Source organism: Carcharhinus amblyrhynchos, chromosome 27, assembly GCF_965287045.1.
Source record: "Carcharhinus amblyrhynchos chromosome 27, sCarAmb.v2.hapA, whole genome shotgun sequence".
Taxonomy (NCBI): domain Eukaryota; kingdom Metazoa; phylum Chordata; class Chondrichthyes; order Carcharhiniformes; family Carcharhinidae; genus Carcharhinus; species Carcharhinus amblyrhynchos.
Genome location: NC_137350.1, coordinates 39,010,024 through 39,030,025, shown reverse-complemented (window position 1 = coordinate 39,030,025; position 20,002 = coordinate 39,010,024). Strand labels below are relative to the sequence as shown.

The 20,002-nt window shown below is 42.9% G+C and overlaps 1 protein-coding gene across 2 annotated transcripts in view; it reads left to right on the top strand.

Annotated features, from left to right (window-relative positions):
- LOC145359231 (sorting nexin-11-like) overlaps window positions 1-18,123 on the top strand; it is a 137,497-nt gene extending 119,374 nt beyond the window's left edge. For both annotated transcript variants that reach the window (XM_080213726.1, XM_080213725.1), the window contains exons 8-9: window positions 11,975-12,175; window positions 14,670-18,123. In XM_080213726.1, the coding sequence (XP_080069852.1) occupies window positions 11,975-12,175; window positions 14,670-14,760 (292 nt within the window). In that variant the 3' untranslated portion in view covers window positions 14,761-18,123. The remainder of the gene's footprint in view (window positions 1-11,974; window positions 12,176-14,669) is intronic.
- Window positions 18,124-20,002: the final 1,879 nt, after the last annotated feature.

Below are 20,002 nucleotides of genomic sequence, written 5' to 3'. Positions count from 1 at the left end.
GCTCCTGTAAGCAACTTGAGATGTTTTATTATTTTAAAGATGCTATATGAGTATAAGTTGTTGCTATTGTTTGCCTGAGGGGTAAATGTGGTCTTTGTTTAGAACATAAGAAATAGGAGCAGGAGTAGGCCAACTAGCCCTTCAAGCCTGCCCCGCCATTCAATAAGATCATGGCTGATCTGTCGTGGCTCAGTTCCACATTCCCGCCCTCTCCCCATAACCCTTAATCCCCTCGCTTATCAAAAACCCATCAACCCGCGTCTTAAAAATATTTAGCGAGGCAGCCTCCACCACTTCAACGGGCAAAGAATTCCAGAGATTCACCACCCTTCAAGGAAGCATTAAAGTGCCTTTTTGGGATGCTAATAAATGTATAGTTATCACCAGCCCTTTGTACTTTTGGGATTGTACAATATTTCAGTAGACACTGTTTCCGAATCCTGGTGTGCTTATTGATCAGGTTCTGGTGTTCACTTTATTAGTGAATAATTAAAATTCTTCATATCTTAATAACTCCACATCATGTAAAGTCATAGAAACCCTGCAGTGCAGAAGAAGTAAGAAGTCTCACAACACCAGGTTAAAGTCAAACAAATTGATTTGGTAGCAAAAGCCAGTAGCTTTCAGAGCGCTCGCTGCTCCTTTGTCAGGTGAGTGGAAGTTCTGTTCACAAACAGGGCATATAAGCACACAAACTCAATTTACAAAATAAATGCAAGTCTTTACAGGTAATTAATTCTTAAAGATACAGACAATGTAAGTGGAGAGAGCGTTAAGCACAGGTTAAAGAGATGTGTATTGTCTCCGCCAGGACAGTAAGTGAGATTTTGTAAGCCCAGGCAAGTCGTGGGGTTACAGATAGTGTCACATGATCCCAAGATCCCGGTTGAAGCCATTCTTGTTTGCAGAACTTGGCTGTCAGTCTCTGCTCAGCGACTCTGCGTTGTTGTGTATCATGAAGGCCGCCTTGGAGAACGCTTACCCGAAGATCAGAGGCTGAATGCCCGTGGCCACTGAAATGTTCCCCAACAGGAAGAGAACAGTCTTGCCTGGTGATTGTCGAGCAGTGTTCATTCATCTGTTGTTGTAGCGTCTGCATGGTCTCCCCAGTGTACCATGCCTTGGGACATCCTTTCCTGCAGCGTATCAGGTAGACAATGTTGGCCAAGTTGCAAGAGTATGTACCGTGTACCTAGTGGATGGTACTCTCACATGAGATGATGGCATCCATGTCGATGGTCCAACACATCTTGCAGAGATTCCTGTGGCAGGGTTGTGTGGTATCGTAGTCACTGTTCTCCTGAAGGCTGAGTAGTTTGCTGCGATTATTTGAAGGCAAGAAGTGGGGGTGTGAGGATGGCTTTGGTGAGATGTTCGTCTTCATCAATGACATGTTGAAGGCTCCAGAGAAGATGTCATAGCTTCTCCGCTTCAGGGCAGTACTGGATAATGAAGGGTACTCTGTCCACCGTGTCTGGTATTTGTCTTCTGAGGAGGTCAGTGAGGTTTTTCGCTGTGGCGCGTCGGATCGATGAGTCAAGCGCCATATCCTATTCTTATGAGGACATCTTTCAATGTCTGGATGTGTCTGTTGCGATCCTCCTCATCCGAGCAGATCCTGTGTATACGGAGGGCTTGTCCACAGGGGATGTCTTCTTTAATGTGTTTAGGGTGGAAACTGGAGAAGTGGAGCATCATGAGGTTATCCGTGAGTTTGCGGTACAGAGAAGTGCTGAAGTGACCGTCCTTGATGGAGATGCATGTGTCCAAGAATGCAACCAATTCCGGAGAGTAGTCCATGGTGAGTCTGATGGTGGGATGGAGCTTGATGTCATCATATAGTTGTTTCACTGATTGTTCACCATGAGTCCAAAGGAAGAAAATATCATTGATGTATCTAGTGTAAAGCATCAATTGAAGGTCCTGTGCAGTGAAGAAATCTTTTCGAACCTGTGCATGAAGATGTTGGCATATTGAGGTGCGAATTTGGTCCCCATGGCTGTTCCTTGTGTCTGGATGAAGAACTGGTTGTGGTCCAGGATGATGTGGGTGAGATGTAAAATTGCATCTGGAGACTGGCAGTTGTCAGCGTCGAGTACTGAGGCAGTTGTAGCAATGTCATCACTATGGGAGATGCTGGTGTAGAGTGGTGAGACATCCATTGTGACGAGGAGTGCTCCTGGTTCAACTGCTCCATGTGTGCTGAGTTTCTGCAGGAAGTCCATAGTGTCACGACAAAATCTGGGGGTCTTTGTACAGTGGGTTTCAGGATGCCCTCGACGTAGCCAGAGAGGTTCTTGCACAGGGTCCCGTTGCCCAATACGGTGGGATGGCCAGGTGTGTTTGCCTTGTGTATCTTTGGGAGGCAGTAGAGATCTCCAACGCAGGGAGTATGTACGATGAGAGCACAGAGGGTGCTCCGAAGGTCCAAACAAAGGTCTTGATCAGTCTATTGAGTTAACGGGTGTGTTCTTTGGTCGGATCTGCAGGTAACTGTGTAATGTTCCTCATTGTTCAGTTGTCGGTTCACTTCTTTGCTGTAATCCACATACTCCCCGCGTTGGAGATCTCTACTGCTTTCTGAAGATACACAAGGCAAACACATCCGGCCGTCCCATCGTATCGGACAATGGGGCCCTGTACGAGAACCCCTCCAGCTACGTCAAGGGCATCCTGAAACCCATTGTACAAAGAAGCCACAGCTTTTGTCGCGACACTACGGACTTCCCACGGAAATTTAGCACATATGGAGCAGTTGAACCAGAAGCACTCCTTGTCACAATGGATGTCTCGGCACTCTACACCAGCATCTCCCACAACAATGGCATTGCTGCAACCACCTCAGTACTCAACGTTGACAACTGCCAGTCTCCAGATGCAATTTTACAACTCATCCGCTTCATCCTGGACCACAAGGTCTTAACCTTCAACAACCAGTTCTTTATCCAGATACATGGAACAGCCATGGAGACCAAATTTGCACCTCAATATGCCAACATCTTCATGTATGGGTTCAAACATGACCTCTTCACCGCACAGGACCTTCAACCAATGCTATACACTAGATACATTGATGACGTTTTCTTCCTTTGGACTCATGGCAAGCAATCATTGAAACAACTATATGATGACATCAACAAGTTCCATCCCACCATCAGACTCACCATGGGCTACTCAATCGGTTGCATTCTTGGACACACACATGTCCATCAAGGATGGTCACCTCAGCACTTCACTGTACCGCAAGCCCACAGATAACCTCACGATGCTCCACTTATCCAGCTTCCACCCAAAGAAGCCATCCCCTGTGGACAAGCCCTCCGTATAGACAGGATCTGCTGAGATGAGGATGGTCACAGCAGACACCTCCAGACGCTGAAAGATGCCCTCATAAGAACAGGATATTGCGCTTAACTCATCGATCAACAGTTCCAATGCGCCACAGTGAAAAACTGCACTGACCTCCTCAGAAGACAAACACGGGACACAGCAGATAGAGTACCTCTCATCGTCCAGTACTTCCCCGGAGCGGAGAAGCTATGACATCTCCGGAGCCTTCAACATGTCATTGATGAAGACAAACATCTTGCCAAGCCATCCTCACACCCCCACTTCTTGCCTTCAAACAACCACGCAACCTCAATGTCCGCAGCAAACTACTCAGCCTTCAAGAAAACAGTGACCAAGATACCACACAACCCTGCCACAGCAACCTCTGCAAGATGTGCCGGATCATCGACATGGATGCCATCATCTCACGTGAGAACACCATCCACCAGGTACACTGTACATATTCTTGCAACTTGGTCAGTGTTGTCTACCTGCTATGCTGCAGGAAAGGATGTCCCGAGACATTGGGGAGACCATGCAGACGCTACGACAATGAATCAATGAACACTGCTTGACAATCACCAGGCAAGAGTGTTCTCTTCCTGTTGGAGAACACTTCAGCGGTCACGGGCATTCGGCCTCTGATCTTCAGGTAAATGTTCTCCAAGGCAGCCTTCACAACACACAACAATGTCGAGTCGCTGAGCAGAGACTGATAGCCAAGTTCTGCACACATGAGGATGGCCTCAACCGGGATCTTGGGTTCATGTCACACTATCTGTAACCCCCACGACTTGCCTGGGCTTGCAAAATCTCACTCACTGTCCTGTCTGGAGACAATACACATCTCTTTAACCTGTGCTTAACCCTCTCTCTACTCAAGTTGTCTGTACCTTTAAGACTTGATTACCTGTAAAGATTCACATTCCAACCATTATTTTGTAAATTGAGTTGTGTCTTTATATGCCCTGTTTGTGAACAGAACTCCCACTCACTTTCGAAGGAGCAGAGAGCGCTCCGAAAGCTAGTGGCTTTTGCTACTAAATCAACCTGTTTGACTTTAACCTGGTGTTGTGAGACATCTTACTGTGTTTACCCCAATCCAACGCCAGCATCTCCACATCATGCAGAAGAAGGCCATTCAGCCTGCACCTACAACAATCCCACCCAGGCCTGTCTCCGAAACCCCACATATTCACCCCACTAATCCCTCTAACCTAAGCATCCCAGGACCCTAAGGGGCAATTTTGCATGGCCAATGCAACTAACCTGCACATCTTTGGATAGTGGGAGGAAACCGGAGCACCTGGAGGAAACCCATGCAGACATGGGGAAAACTTCACACAGACAGTAACCCAAGCCAGGAATCGAACCCAGATTCCTGGAGCTGTGAGGCAGCAGTGCTAACCACTGTGCTACCTTGCTGCCCAGATAATCATTCAATTATTTAAGGAAAAGCTCCTTATTTATCTTATTGAAGCAATTAAGTTAAATTCACCAAAATTAGTAAGTGTGTAACCAGAGGATATAAATCTCAGATCACAAGTAAAAGAATGAATAAAGAGGTTTGATCTTTTTCTCACATGTTTATCATGACAGAGTAGAAACTGTAACAGATCTCACAGCCTTAATCCTGGTATAATTCTGGTTATCTTCTCCCCATCTCTCCTGAAGGTGTTGCCTGCTTGCTGATGTAGTTCCAGCTCTATTTAGTAGCACTTTGTCCAAATGGCCATTTGTCCTTTGTGAGTCAACAATGTGAGGTCAATTCTGCTTCTCAGACGGTGCCAATGAAGAGGCTACCCTGTGATCCCCAGCACTATTTAAATATGGACAGGGAAGCACAGGCAACTCAACAGATTGAAACTTGAAGTTCAGGCCAGGGGCTGTCAGCATTGTAAATTTAGTGCCTCCAATAATAGTTGAGAGTGTGGGTCCTGGAGCACCAGGAATTTATTTGATAGGGCCTGCTGTTACCTAAAAAAAAGAGTTGGGGATCCAGTTTATGTCGTAGGACCCCAGTTTGTAAATTAAAAAGAGTTCATTGCCTGAAACAGATGAGTGCTTCAAACACCTGGCAGTGAAAACAGCCACATAGGAGCCAGCTTCATCGCGGTGTTCATGAGTTGGGGAGCCATTCTGAAACTGTTCTTCCCATTCCATCTTACTCTCTACCAAATCACAAGTGAGGGAGGTAAAATTTGAGTCTGAGAGTATTACTATGGTTCAGGTCAGAAACTCCAGAGTGTTTTATGAAGCTCACCTGAATCATCAGTTTTGCATCTTGAATTTGGCTTGGATAAGCATGAGTGTTCCACTTTAGATATGAATCAGAAGACCAATCAAGAAGCTTTTATCAAACAATGTTTATTTCAGAATATAGTTAAAATGTATGAAAAGAAAATTAGCAATAACTTCTATCAGTTACAAACAAGAAACAAAACAACCACTAGAATGTATAACCCTTAACAAACATATCAAATGTGTTCCAATCAAACCAAAACCCTTGCTATAGACCAAGGTTTGATACAGCAAAGTCTACTGCTCATGTGATGATGAAAATTAAGTCCGTTGGTTGAAGTTTGCAGTTCTCTGGATTCACTCTGAACAGTTTGAAGATGACACAGCTTCCCAAAACACCAGAGAGACTCTGGTCCAGCCCCCAACAACGGCAGATTTCACCCTTCAGGAAAACAATAACTTGTTTTCTGCTAATCAACAGAATTTTCAAAACAACTGGGAGAAAGGGAATACACTTCTTTTACACTTGCTGTCCCTTCTAAAAGTAAAACTCAAACCTGAAAATGGAAAAAAAAACTATCTAAAAACACATGACTGTCCTCCTAACAATGCAGGATCTTAAAACTAATCCCAGAATGAACACAAGCAACCACATTTAAGCCACTAAAGTAGCAAATAAAGGGACATTTCCAGTTAAGCCACCAACAATGAGATCACTGAAGCTGTGAGCTAAGAAACCGCTGAAACTGTAAGAGCTGCAAAAATCATATTTTTAAAAAACCTTTTCTAAAGGTACACTAACATCATAGTGTTGACTGCTCTAACCTTATCTCTGTGCCCGCTCTCCAACCAAACCAAAGTTAACATCCATTCAAACACCCCTCCCCCAAAACAAAACAGACCAAGAATTGAATCCGAGACTGCTTGTATGACTCATTGCTATCAGCGGGTAGACGTTGTGTTATCTAGGTTACTGAATTTATTCAGTGTATTCTTTGCAATATTATTTCTTTGAATCTTAAGATTGTTGCAGGGAACCTGCGCATTGGGACTTGGCACATTCTTGTATTATGTCCATGTCCATCTTCATCTTGTTTTTCTGTGTGTGTGTGTACGTGCATGTGTAGATAGTACTTTTACTGGTAACTCTCCACATTAGCAACCTTACTCACAGCTGGATTAACAATAGATCACTGCATTTGGGTCTGAAAGGAAAATCCAGAGTTAAATTTTCATTTGAGATACTCCAGCCTCTGGTGGGCATGTTTATGTGTTACCCACATGGTTAAATAGCACTCTGATATTCCTGTCTGATCTCACATGTGAAGAATCGCCACTTAGGGTCAAGATAATGATCAGATTTGGTGGAGATGTACCTGCGAGAATCAGCTTCTTCAGAGAGGAGGAGGAGAAAATAGTTGCTCCGTTAGTGGAAGAAAACTGAAATTTCCAGCACTTAATGATCTCATATCTTGAGAATGTTGACTGTCTGGGCTCATGTGAGAGTTGGTTTTCTGAGTAATTAGTTACCCATCACCAGATTAATGTTTAGAAAAGTGATTCTGAAGGAGATATTAAATCTTCTGCTTAAACCTGCAGTATGTACATGGACTATGAAACTATATACTTAATACAATTACCCCAAGGCTCCAAATACTGTGTTTAATACCCAGGGCACTCCTCCCAGGCCTGTTTCCTGACGCTAATTCATTTTTATCATTTGGTCTATGCTACACAGTAAAAGCAAGTTTCAGGCGGATGTGCTCCACCTACTGACAGATAATTTCTTCAAACTATCAGAAAGATTTGTCAATTATGGTTCCTGCTGATGCTGAACGAGGTGAAAGATCCTGCACCAGATGGATTTCATTCTTTATGGTTAATGAAGTACTTCTTGAAGTGTACTCACTGTTGTAATGCAGGGCGAGTGGCAGCCAGTTTGTAAACAGCAAGTTTTTAGTGACATGAGTCATGACGAATAATGGCCTGGACACTGGAAGAATACCCATGTTCTGTTTCAAAATAGTCATGTGGAATTTTTTACATTCACCTGAGTGGACAGGGCTTTAGTTTAAAGTCTTATCTGAAAGCAGACACCTCCAACAGTGCAGCACATCCTCAGTTCTGCACTAGAATGTCAACCTGGATGTTGGTTAAAGTTTTAAAGTTCATTTATTAGTCACAAATAGGGCTTACATTAACACTGCAATGAAGTTACTGTGAAATTCCCCTAATCGCCACAGTCCAGCGCCTGTTCAGGTAAATGTACCTAACCAGCACGTCTTTCAGAATGTGGAAGGAAACAGGAGAACCCGGAGAAAACCCATGCAGACACAGGGAGAATGTGCAAACTCCACACAAACAGTGACCCAAGCCAGAAATTGAACCTGGTTCTCTGGCACTGTGAAGCAGTAGCGCTTACCACTGTGCTACCGTGTCGTCCCAGTTGAAAGATAAATATTGATTCGGACACTGGGGAAACACACACCTGCTTTCTTCAAAATAGTGCTGGGGGATCTTTTATGTCCACTTGGGAGGGCAAATGGGATATTGGTTTAGCACCTCATACAAAAGATGGCACCCCTGACAACGCAGGACTCCCTTAGCACTGCACAAGGATGTCAACCTAGATTGTGTACTCAAGCCTCTGGATTGGGACTTGAATCTGAAACTTTCTGACAAAGTGTTAGTGCTAACTAACTGAGCAATGACACCGTAATGAGTTCTAACACCCTGGACAGGATGGAAATAATCAGCCCTGGTTCCTGGTGGGGGTATGTTGGTGATCCTTGCTGAGGAGTGCGTATGTTATTTGTTTCAGGTAATAATAGATTTCAGGAGCGTTTATCGTTGCCAACACTGCAAGATTGCAGTGCATGAGTCACAAAAACCCAGCTTGCAGGTGCAGCAGGTGGTCAGGAAGGCGAATGGGATGCTGGCCTTCATAGCGAGGGGGATTGAATATAAAAGTAGGGAGGTCTTGCTGCAGCTGTATAGGGCATTGGTGAGGCTGCAGCTGGAGTACTGTGTGCAGTTTTGGGCGCCGCACCTGCACAAAGATATTTTGGCCTTGGAGGGAGTGCAGAGGAGGTTTACTAGGCTAATACCGGAGTTGAGGGGGTTGAGCTATGAGGAGAGGCTGAATAAACTAGGCTTGTACTCGTTAGAGTTTAGAAGAATGAGGGGAGATCTCATTGAGACGTATAAGATGATGAATGGGATGGATAGGATAGAGGTGGAGAGACTCTTCCCGCTCAAAAAAGACAGTAGGACTAGGGGGCACAGCCTCAAGATAAAGGGGGGGCAGTTTAGAACGGAGTTGAGGAGGAACTTCTTCACTCAAAGGGTGGTGAATCTCTGGAATTCTCTGCCCGTTGAAGTGGTGGAGGCTGCCTCGCTAAATATTTTTAAGAAGCTGGTTGATGGGTTCTTGATAAGAGAGGGGATTAAGGGTTATGGGGAGAGGGCGGGAAAGTGGAACTGAGCCACGACAGATCAGCCATGATCTTATTGAATGGCGGGGCAGGCTCGAAGGGCTAGATGGCCTACTCCTGCTCCTATTTCTTATGTTCTTATGTTATGTTCTTATGATTGCCCTGGAGTCTTCAGGAAATAACAATGAATCTCCTTGAGACAAGCAATCAGGAGATAAATTACTTGCTATAAACAAACTGATTTTTTTTGAGTATTGTTGTTTACTAATTCTAAAACATAGTGGAGATGGTGAAAAAAACTGACTCAGTGGGGCTGTTGGATTTTGTGCTGAAACCTCTGGAAATGCCCCAGCCAGAGTTGGAAATCTAAGATACAATGCCCTACTGTTTGAATATCTTGCTGTCTAGACTTATAGATTTGTGGAATGGTTTGTTGGATTGTTACCCTGTAGGAATCAGCAGCTTCAGAACAAGAATAGAGAAGGTTGGAGAATGAAGCTAAACCAATTTTTTGCATTTTGTGGGCTGAGTGGGAACCTTGAAATGGGTTATCAAATGAGAATTATAATCTTTGCAAAATATTCTTGCCTGATTTTCTTAACAGAACCAGCAGGATGCTTTAATTTTAGCTTGCAGAGCTGATTATGTGAATCAGGATGTTGATTAGACAAATCTATGATCAGCTTCCCTCACCCCTGGTTACAGATGAGCTCCAGTATTGCTAAGTGTGTTATGCTTCATTTGAGCCAATGGGAAATGATCTTATCAGTATCTGTCTGCTATTCTAAATCAGAAAAGCACTTGCAGACAGTTTGAATGTCATTGCAATCCTCATGCAGGGAAATCAACAGACTCGGGCGTACTATGAGTCTGATTTAAATCAGTTCTCTGCAGATTGCTGTTCAGAAGGGCAAGACAGTTTCCATTTTCTACTTGCAATCCGCTCTGCAAAAATAAATATTCAGACACAAAAGCTTGATGGTGCTTCTTTTCTATGAATCATTATACATAATAACTTGTGTAAAATCAAAATGTTTGTGAATCAGGTTGCAATTTCAATGTTTTCTGTCTCTCTGCTGAAGCTGCTACTCATTGTATTTGGGGCTCTTTCACTTGCCTGACCGTTATTTATCTCTGAGTTTTAATGGGTCCAGCAGGATTTTCAACCGATGAGGACCTGCTGAGCAGTATATCTCACTTGATATCTCCACACACAAAGCTTTCATCAGGAATCATTGGACAACAATCAGGAGCAAGGAGCGTGATGCAGGCACCTCACCTATTGCAGCAGTACTGAGGACAAGTATAGTGTGCCAGCTGTGATCAGATTATTTGCTGCTGATCACTATCCCATGACCCCTGCTGCTGTTGTGTGTGTGTGTGTGTGTGTGTGTGTGTGTGTCTGTCTGTCTGTGTAGATATGCAGTAATGACAGAATTGAGCTTGGCTTTAATGCCTTCCCATTAAACTACGTAGAATCATACCACATAAAAGGAGGCTTTTAGGTCCATTGTGGCTGTGCTGTTTCTTGGAAAGTTATTCAATTAGTTCCACTTCCCTACTCTTTTCCCAAAGCCCAGTATCTACTTATTTTTGAACATCTATCCAATTCCACATTACCACTGTATGTGCTACACCACCCTATCACTCAGTGCATTCCAGATGCTAACAACTTGCTGCAGAAATATAAAGGCAGTCACTGGTATCAGAGCAGCTGGTGCATATCGAACAGCCCAGAATGAGTCACCACCTTCCAGACATTGGAGGCAAAACTGGAGTGACAGGCAACCCACTCCCATATATATTTATATACTTGCGTAAGAAAATGAAAGGGATGGATAGGGTAGAGGTAGAGAGATTCTTCCCGCTCAGAAAGGACAACAGGACTAGAGGGCACAGCCTCAAGATAAGGGGGGGACAGTTTAGAACGGAGTTAAGGAGGAACTTCTTCACTCACAGGGTGGTGAATCTCTGGAATTCTCTGCCCGTTGAAGTGGTGGAGGCTACCTTGCTAAATATATTTAAGACACGGGTAGATAGGTTTTTGGTAGGCAAGGGGATTAAGGGTTATGGGGAGAAAGCGGGAAAGTGGAACTGAGCCACTTCAGATCAGCCATGATCTTATTGAATGGCGGGGCAGGCTCGAAGGGCTAGATGGCCTACTCCTGCTCCTACTTCTTATGTTCTGTGTTCTTATATGTATATTATTGGAGTTGTGTATTCCTATGCTTCATACACAGAATTACATACACAAGAATATATGACACAGAAACAGGCCATTCAGCCCCACCTGTTGATGTGCCACTCGAGCTTCTCCCCATCTTTCCTCTTCTAAACCTTCCATTGGAACCCTCTATTCCCTTCTCCCTCATGTGCTTGTCTAGCTTTTCCTTAAATACATCTATATAATTTGCTTCAACTGCACCCTGTAGTAGCGAGTTTCACACATTTTTACCTCTCTTAGGGTGAAGAAGTTGCTCTAAGTTCCCTATTGGATTTCTTGGGAATGAATCATTTCCTTGCCACTCATTAGTCTTTCAGCCATGGCTCAGTGGAACACACTGTCACCTTTGAATTAGAAGTTTATGGGATCAAGACCCACTTTGGAGACTTAAACTCAAAAATCTAGGTTAATTCAGAAAGCACTCCAGGTGCCTCAGTGAGGGAACGCCGTATTGTTACAGGTGTTGTCTTTTGAGTGAGACAGGCTGCCTCAAATTCCCATGGCACTATTTTGAAGAAGAACATGGGAGTTCTCCCTGGTGTCAAGTCCAACATTTAACCCTCAATAAACATCACTAAAAAAAAGTTTATTTAAACATTATTTCATTGCAGTTTGTGGGAACCTTTCTGAAGCCGTGTTTTTCAATGTTACAATAGTGACTACATTTCTATCGCCTACTAAGTGCTTTAAGATGTCCCAAGGTTGTGAAAGGCACCATATTAATGTAGTTCTTGTTCTTTTTTAGGGTTCTCCACACAACAGTCTTTTTGTCGGACAGTCAGCTGCACCTCTTCCTGCAGACACAGCTGTCCCCAGCGCAGATTGAGTCTTGTGTTCAAGGCCACACTCCCTTCTCTGTCAACGAGGCCATCCTGGAAAACGCCATGTGCAGAAAGAGCGTTATACCCAGAGAAGATGCAGGGGCTGTCGGCTATGAGTGCGAAAGGTAATTAGTAGCTTATGAGTATTAGGAGATGGGAAGGGTAGTTACTGTATTGCATATTAACTTTACACTGCCTCGACAGACATGAAGTAAATCCAACACTGACTGGCAAAACAGCCAGAGGGAAAATAATCATTGGGAAATTGCTAGAATCCATCAAAGAGGGTTTGTGAAAAAGAAATTGTGTTTAACTAATTTATTAGAGTATTTTAAGGAATAACAAGAAAGGTGGACAAAGGAAAATCTGTAGATGTGGTGCACTTGGATTTGCAGCAGATATTTGATAGTTGCCACATCAAAGGTTACTCCACAAGATAAGGTTACATGGTGTAGGGGGTATCATATTAACGTGGATGAAGGATTGATTAGCTAAGTGAAAGCAGAGAGTAGGCATAAATGTGTCTTTTTTGGGTTGGCAAGATGTAACAAATGGAGTCAGTACTGGTGCCTCAACTATTTACGACGTGGAGATGCTGGCATTGGACTGAGGTGAGCACAGTAAGAAGTCTCACCACACCAAGTTAAAGTCTAACATGTTTATTTGGAATCATGAGCTTTTGGAGTGCTGCTCACCTGATGACGGAGCAGCCTCCAAAAGTTCGTGATTCCAAATAAACCTGGTTTTGTGAGATGACTTGTGTCAACAATTTACAGTCCACGTCAATGATTTGTATGAAGGAAGTGAATGTATGGTAACTCAATTTACCAATAGCATCAAGAAAGGTAGGAAACTAAGTTGTCAAGATGGCAAAATTGACAGTCTGCAAAATTATACATGGTATTCCAGAGGTGCTCTCACTAATGCCCTGTACATCTGCAGTAAACTCCTTCAATCTAATTGCCTTAAAAGCAGGACAGAGAAGATTCACTTGACTCATTTCTTATGAAAACAGGTTGGGTCTGTACCCATTGGACTTTAGAAGAATGAGAAGTGGCGTGATTGAAACATATAAGATCCTGAGGCAATTTGATAGGATAGATATTGCAAGGATGTTTTCACTTGCAGGAGAGACTAGAACTAGGGGGCACAGTTTAAGAATACCATTTAAGACTGAGATATGGAAAATTCTCTTCTCTCAAAGGGTCATTAGTCTGTGGAATTCTCTTCTCCAGAAAGTGAAGGCTGGGCATTGAATTTAATCAAGGCACAGTTAGATTTTTGATAGACTAAAGAGTCACAAGTTCTTTGGCGCAGACTGCAAAGCAGAGTTGAGACCGCAACCAGATTAGCAATGATCTTGTTGAATGATGGAGCAGGTTTGAAGGGATGAATGGCCTTGTGCCTGAGTCCTGTGTTTCTTTTACTGGAACGCGTTGCCTTAAATAGCAGTGAAAACAGATTCAGCACTAATGTTAAAAACATTGAATTGGATAAGTATGTAAAGATCTATAGAGAAAGAAAAGGGAGACAAATTGAATAGCATTGAATGGTATTTCCAGACCATTCAGGGTCTCAGTTCAGCATCTCATCTGAAAGATGGCACCTCTGATTTGCAATGAAGCGCAGCCTGAAATTTATTTCTAGAGGAGGACCTGAAATCACAATTTTCTGAGTCACAATACCCTGACCCAAGTTGGCCAGAGTTGATAAGCCTAGACACAGGAGAGGGAAAACTGGAAAGGAAAATAAGTGACCTGTGGAAGTGTAATAATAATTTAATAAGATTAGACGAGAATGTGTTTTTTGCTGCAATGTGATGCTGCCTTACACTGGTACAGAATTCCCAGTTAACTGTTGATCAGATGCCAGTTAATGGCAGACCCAAAGAGAAAGGAAATAGTAAAGCAAGGACCTATTCATCTAAAAGATGGAAAACATTTATTAGCAAATATCTTTCCTTTTTAATTCCTTTATAATTTTTGACATTATTCATTCTCAGGATGTGGGTGTCACTGGCGTCACCTGCCAGTCATGGCATGACTGAGCAGTTAAGAGTTCAGAGGGTAGTTAAGAGTTGGTTCTGGAATCCCATAGTGGCCAGATCGGGTAAGGATGGTGGGTTTACTAAAGTGAGCCATTTTTTATATGATGCTGGAGCCGATGCTTAACTTTGAAGATTTTTAAGAACAGAATTCAAATTCCCAAATAAGGATTTGATCTGAAATTCTCATGATTATTGATCCCATGTTTCTGGATTATGAATCTAGCAATTACGCTGTCGTGCCGCCACAGTCACTGCACAGTCAAGTACTATGCCCAAATGAGCAGTAGATGGCACCTGCTCCTCACCCTCTCTACACCAGCCCTAGGTTGACACAGGTGAGCAGTTGCTTGACTGAATTTCTCTCTTTACATAAGGGAGGCCGCATTCTCATTTTGGGATAGCGGGATCGGGGTCTATTGGGTCAGGGGTTACAGCACTGATTCATATTTCTAGTAAGCCAGTGGGTCCTGATTGACGAACTCTGGCAGGATAGTGATATACACTGTTAGACTGCAATTCGAAGGTATTTGATGTCTCAGGAACTGACTTGCTTACTTTCTGTTTGTGGCCAGCTCACCCTCTCACATTCTGACCAGTGATGTCGAAATCAGTGCCGAGATCCCTGCAACTCAGGAAGAGCCAGCTGCCTCCGATGGAATATGAGGACCAAGTTGGAATGATTTATTCTGCATTATTATGAAACTATCCAGGTCCCTGGCATGCAACGATGTCCTGACACTCAGATTAGTTAAAATACTGACAGGATTAAACACAGGCTAATGTGTAGCTGTGATCCTGGGCTATATGATACCAAAACATTGGACTGTTGCCTTGCAAAGCAGCTTTGAATTGATTGACATTTACCGCTTACGTCAGTGGCAGCGTAGCAAAACTAGATTAGAACTTTCAGCAAATTCAAAAATACTTTTTAACATGGGATATTTGTGGACTGTCTGTGATGGGTGTTGCTTGGAAGTAGAGAACTTGTGAGCTGGATGCCTCTCATTGTCGTGTGCGGGAAATATTATGCTTTTGTTACTTCCAAACCCAACTATTCGAAGGATTGGTGTTCAGCCTTCAACCTCCCACATTGACTCTTCCAAATCTCTACTGCCTGTGTCCTAATTTCTACAAAGTACCTTTCACCATCACCCCCTGTGCTTGCTGGCCTACATAAGAACAAAAAAAGAACAAAAACAGCCCGGGAAACAGGCCTTTCGGCCCAACGAGCCCGCGCTGCCATCTTAACACCACCAGTCCCCCCCTCCACCCATGAACCTTGTCTAATGTTTTATGGCCATCCACATTGAGGGAAACTAATTTAGGGACAATTTATTACCGCCAGTCAGCCTAACAGCACATCTTTGGGGTGTGGGAGGAAACCGGAGCACCCGGAGAAAACCCACGCAAGCACGGGGAGAATGCGCAAACTCCCACAGACACTGGCCCAAATCCATGTGTCTGCACAGCAATCAGTGATAGTCACTGAGCTGTCATCTTGCCCAGTATCTGGTCCAGTTTAGGCATACACTAACAACATGAAGCACTAGACCAATCTCGAACAACCAAGAGCAGCCCAAGTACGACCCATCGCGTGTATGCCCCTCGTTGGACACAAGGAGGACCGACTTAAAACCTGTGAATGAAAAGAGAAAAAAAAACATTATTGTTGTACCATTGGCACTTTAATTCTCAAATTCTCATCCTAATTTTTAAATCCCTCCATGGCCTCACCCCTCCCTATCTCTGTAATCACCTCCAGCCTCTGCAATCCTCGGAGATTTCTGCATTCTGGATGATCTGCTTTACACAGAGGATACACACACTGCAGCCGGAAATCAGGTCAGTATATGAATAATTAAAGACTTTCTCAAAAAGCCAATGAAAAGTACCCACTGTTGCAATATAGGAAACTGGCGCCAACTTGGACACAGCATGATTCCACATGCATCAATCTGATCATCTGTTTTAATGATGTTAGTTGAGGGATAAATATTGGCCCAGGATATGTCATCTTTTTTTTTCCATGGGACCCTTGTTTATCTGTCTCCTCTGAAAGTCGGTTCCTCTGACAGTCCAGAACTCCCACAGTACTGAGACTGGGAGTGTCAGCCTGCATGCCTGCTCATATCCATAGCATGGAACTTGAACCCATAACAATCTTCTCACTCAGATGTGAGAGTGCCACCCACAGAGCCACTGCTGGTATATTTGGAAGTTTTGTAAAGTGGATATGATGAGGGTTTCTGAAGGGCCTGGTTTGTGTAGAATAATTAAAATGACTGACAATTTAAACAAATAGAAATCATAAATGGAGACCCAGTTTTCATGCAGATTTTTGGTTTGAAAGCACCAACTTGCTGCAGCACAATCTGTAGCAAACTATAAATTGTGCAGAAGCCCCGTGAACGGCCACAGCTTTCAATGACTGGGTATAACCAGTATAGTTCTGCTGCAACCAGGTCTCTAGAAATAACAAATTGGGTAAACGCTGTTTGTGTTTTGGTTTAGAGATTGATAACATGTTTGCTAAATAAATAAAAAGAATGCATACAATTATTTAACACAGGATAAAGTCTGCTTGATTGAAGTCTCATTTATCACCCTGAACATTCACTCCCTCCCACCACCACTGTACAGTGGCCCCTGTGTGTACCATCTACAAGATACACTGCAGCAACTCAAGGTTCCTTTGATAGCATCTTCAAGCTGGTCACCAAGATCACCTCTGCCACCTAGAAGGATAAGGGCAGAGAACACCTCCACCTGCAAGTTCACCTCCAAATCACACACATCCTGACTTGGAAATTTACTGATGCTTCCCTCATTTGTCATTGGGTCAAATCCTGTGCTGTGCCTGTACTACACAAAGTTCAGCAGGTCCAGAAGATGGCTCACCACCACCTCAGGCGGGCAATAAATGCTGGCCAGTGATGCTACATCCAGAGAATGAATATTGTGATTAAAAAAAAGAGAATCAGAAAAGATTCAGAATGGGTAATCGATCTGATATGTTGGTCAGGATTCTCTGATCTCATTCGCCTCACCACCACAGAGAATTTGGCACTTGGTCAAAACTCCATCCACTGCAGTGGCACTGGGGAGCCCCAGTGTCAGTGAGATCAGAGAATTCCAGCTCTTGTGTTTTTCCACATACACAAACATCAATATAGCGCTCAATACCCGCTGGGGTGTAGATTTTACTCTAGTTCTCACCTTCCCAGTGTTCACTTGCATCCTAAAATACATCACAGCAACATACCAGCTTCACACTTCTGATTCAAATGGACATTTTCTTCCAGCAGATTCTGAATATCTTTCCAATTCAGCAGAAATGAACAAACCACGGTGCTGTTCAGGGTTTTTACGACACGGACACCTTCAGTCTCACTTAACTCCCATGCAATGTTATTGCTCAAGTGAAATAGCTTTTCCAAAAGACAGAAGGTATATTTACACAGAACCTCAGTACATCTCCCAGCTCATAAGGCTTTGGGTAAAAGGGATACATTTGACCACTTAATCTGCCTCTGATTCCAAGAAGAGTGCTTACCAGGAAATCTCCCTGCCTCTCTTCAAATATTCTCATGGAACCTGCAATGTCCACATTAGTGGAGCGATGGGCAATCATAAAATCATCGAGCACAGAAAGAGATCATTCAGCTCATCTTATCTGTGCTGGCGCAACAGAAACAGTTGTATAATTTAGTCCTACAATCTTTTCCCTAAAACTCTATAAATTAGCTCTCTCCTAGTACACCGAATTGCCTCATTAAATTTCCTATGGAATTTGATACCAGCATTCTTTGTTCCAGTGTCCTGTATTCCGGATCTTAAATCTCTGCTTTCAAGTTTACTATATTGAAATACAGTCCCTCCAATATTATAATAATAAATGTCTTTTGCATATTTTGACATTTTGGAACTGGGAAAGAAATTAAAACCTGGAAATGGTTGCTTTAGAAAATTTCAGTGAATTTATTTGTGATATATGATCTATGCTGTGTGCAGCTGTAAAATAAAGCCCTGTACATCATCAATTGACTGGATAATTTTCCAAGTAACGGCAAATTATTTCCCAATTAGACCTGGAGTGACGATGTCACAGTCATTTATCCATCAACTGTGAACATTATTGCACATCAGCAAGATGGAAACACACTGACACTTGCTATCGACTGACACAGCCAACATGAGATACACTCTCAAGAAACAAAACAAATGGTTCTCCAGTATATGTTATAAATGATAGCAGGGAGAGATTTCCACCCAGTAATCTAATTTTAAGATCCAGAAGATTAGGTTACTGTGTTGCAATCACTCCCTGGTATCCATTAATCCTGATACTATGCTCCCTTGTGAAATTTGTCACAGTGTTGCACAGTACTGATGCTATCGCAATAATTACTTCTTTCAGAAAATCATACAGCACAGGAGGCCATTCAGCCCAATGTATCTCTTTGAAAGAGTAATCCAATTAGTCCGATTTCCTGATCCTTTGCCCATAGTCTGCATATTTTTCAAATAGTCATCCAATTCGTTTTTGAGGTGTTGCAGACAGGGGACACAGATGGTAGGTGGTTTCTCCTTTTTCCATCTCTTGACTGATCACAACAAGTTATGTTTTAAAGAAGAAGTGCTTTAACCCCTTGAGTGCTGTGCCTCTCGAGTGGATACATGACAGGTTTTTGTCAAGATTTAAGGAGAGGAATAAATTTTTATTACTCATTACCTGAATGTAATCACAACAGCACCTAAACAATTGCACACAAGAAAAGGTGATTACAAAAGTGGTAGCATGCATGCAGGTATTGCTTTGTTAAAAAAAACAAATAGTCACTATTTCACCAGCGTTTCAAGATGGAAGCTGGAATTGCTGCAGGTCTGATGATTCTCTTTTGGCTAACTGAAGGAATAAAAGTTGGAAGCTTTCTGGTGATGAATTCACAGTGGCTTACTACTTGTAGCAACAGGGTTCTAGTTTTGCTCCAGTCAAGGTAGTGACATTCTGGTTTGGTTTTTCAAATCAGTAGATAAGTCGCTTGTCCCACTTTGCCTGTTAGCAGATTCTATATAGGGTTTGTCCTCTGCTGGGCAAGATCTTTTTGCTGTATGGTCTCCTTGTCTCTCAGAAGGGCTGATAACTCAGATGCTCTCTAAAAATTATTAATAAACGTTTCTTTACACAAGCTGATTTTTGTCAGGTGATGATAGTATCAATGTTCACATTACCCACACAAATAGCCCCCTGATGATATTAGCGCTGATACAATGGAGTTGGAATATCAGCAATTTGCATCCCCATGTGATTTCATACCCATTGGAATTTAGGAATGTAGGAAATCGGAGCACAAGATGGCCATTCAGCCTTCTGAACCTGCTCGATTGTTCAACAAAATCAAGGGTGATTTTCTCACTCAGTCATTTTCCTGCATAATTCCCAAATCCCTTGATATATTTAGTATCTAGAAATTTATCAGTCTCTGAGTTGAATATGACTGAGCCTTCTACAGCCCTCTGAGGTAGAGAATTCCAAAGATTCACCACCCTCTAAGTGAAGAAATTCCTCCTTCTCTCAATCCTAAATGGCCTGACCCTTATTCTGAGACTCTGTCCCGATTCTAGATCCCCAAACCAAGGAAAACATCCTTCCTACATTAAGAATTCTCAATATTTCAATGAGATCACCACACTCTTCTAAATTCTAGAGAATTTTGTGCCAGTTTCCACAATCTCTCCTCATAGGACAATCTCACCATCCTGGGAATGGTGCATCTTTTCTGTATTCTCTCAATGGCAAGTATATCATTCCCTAGGTAATGGGAATAAAATTTCCAAAATGTGGTCTCACCAACATTCCATACAATTCTAGCAAGATATCTTTAACTCCTATACTCAAATTCTA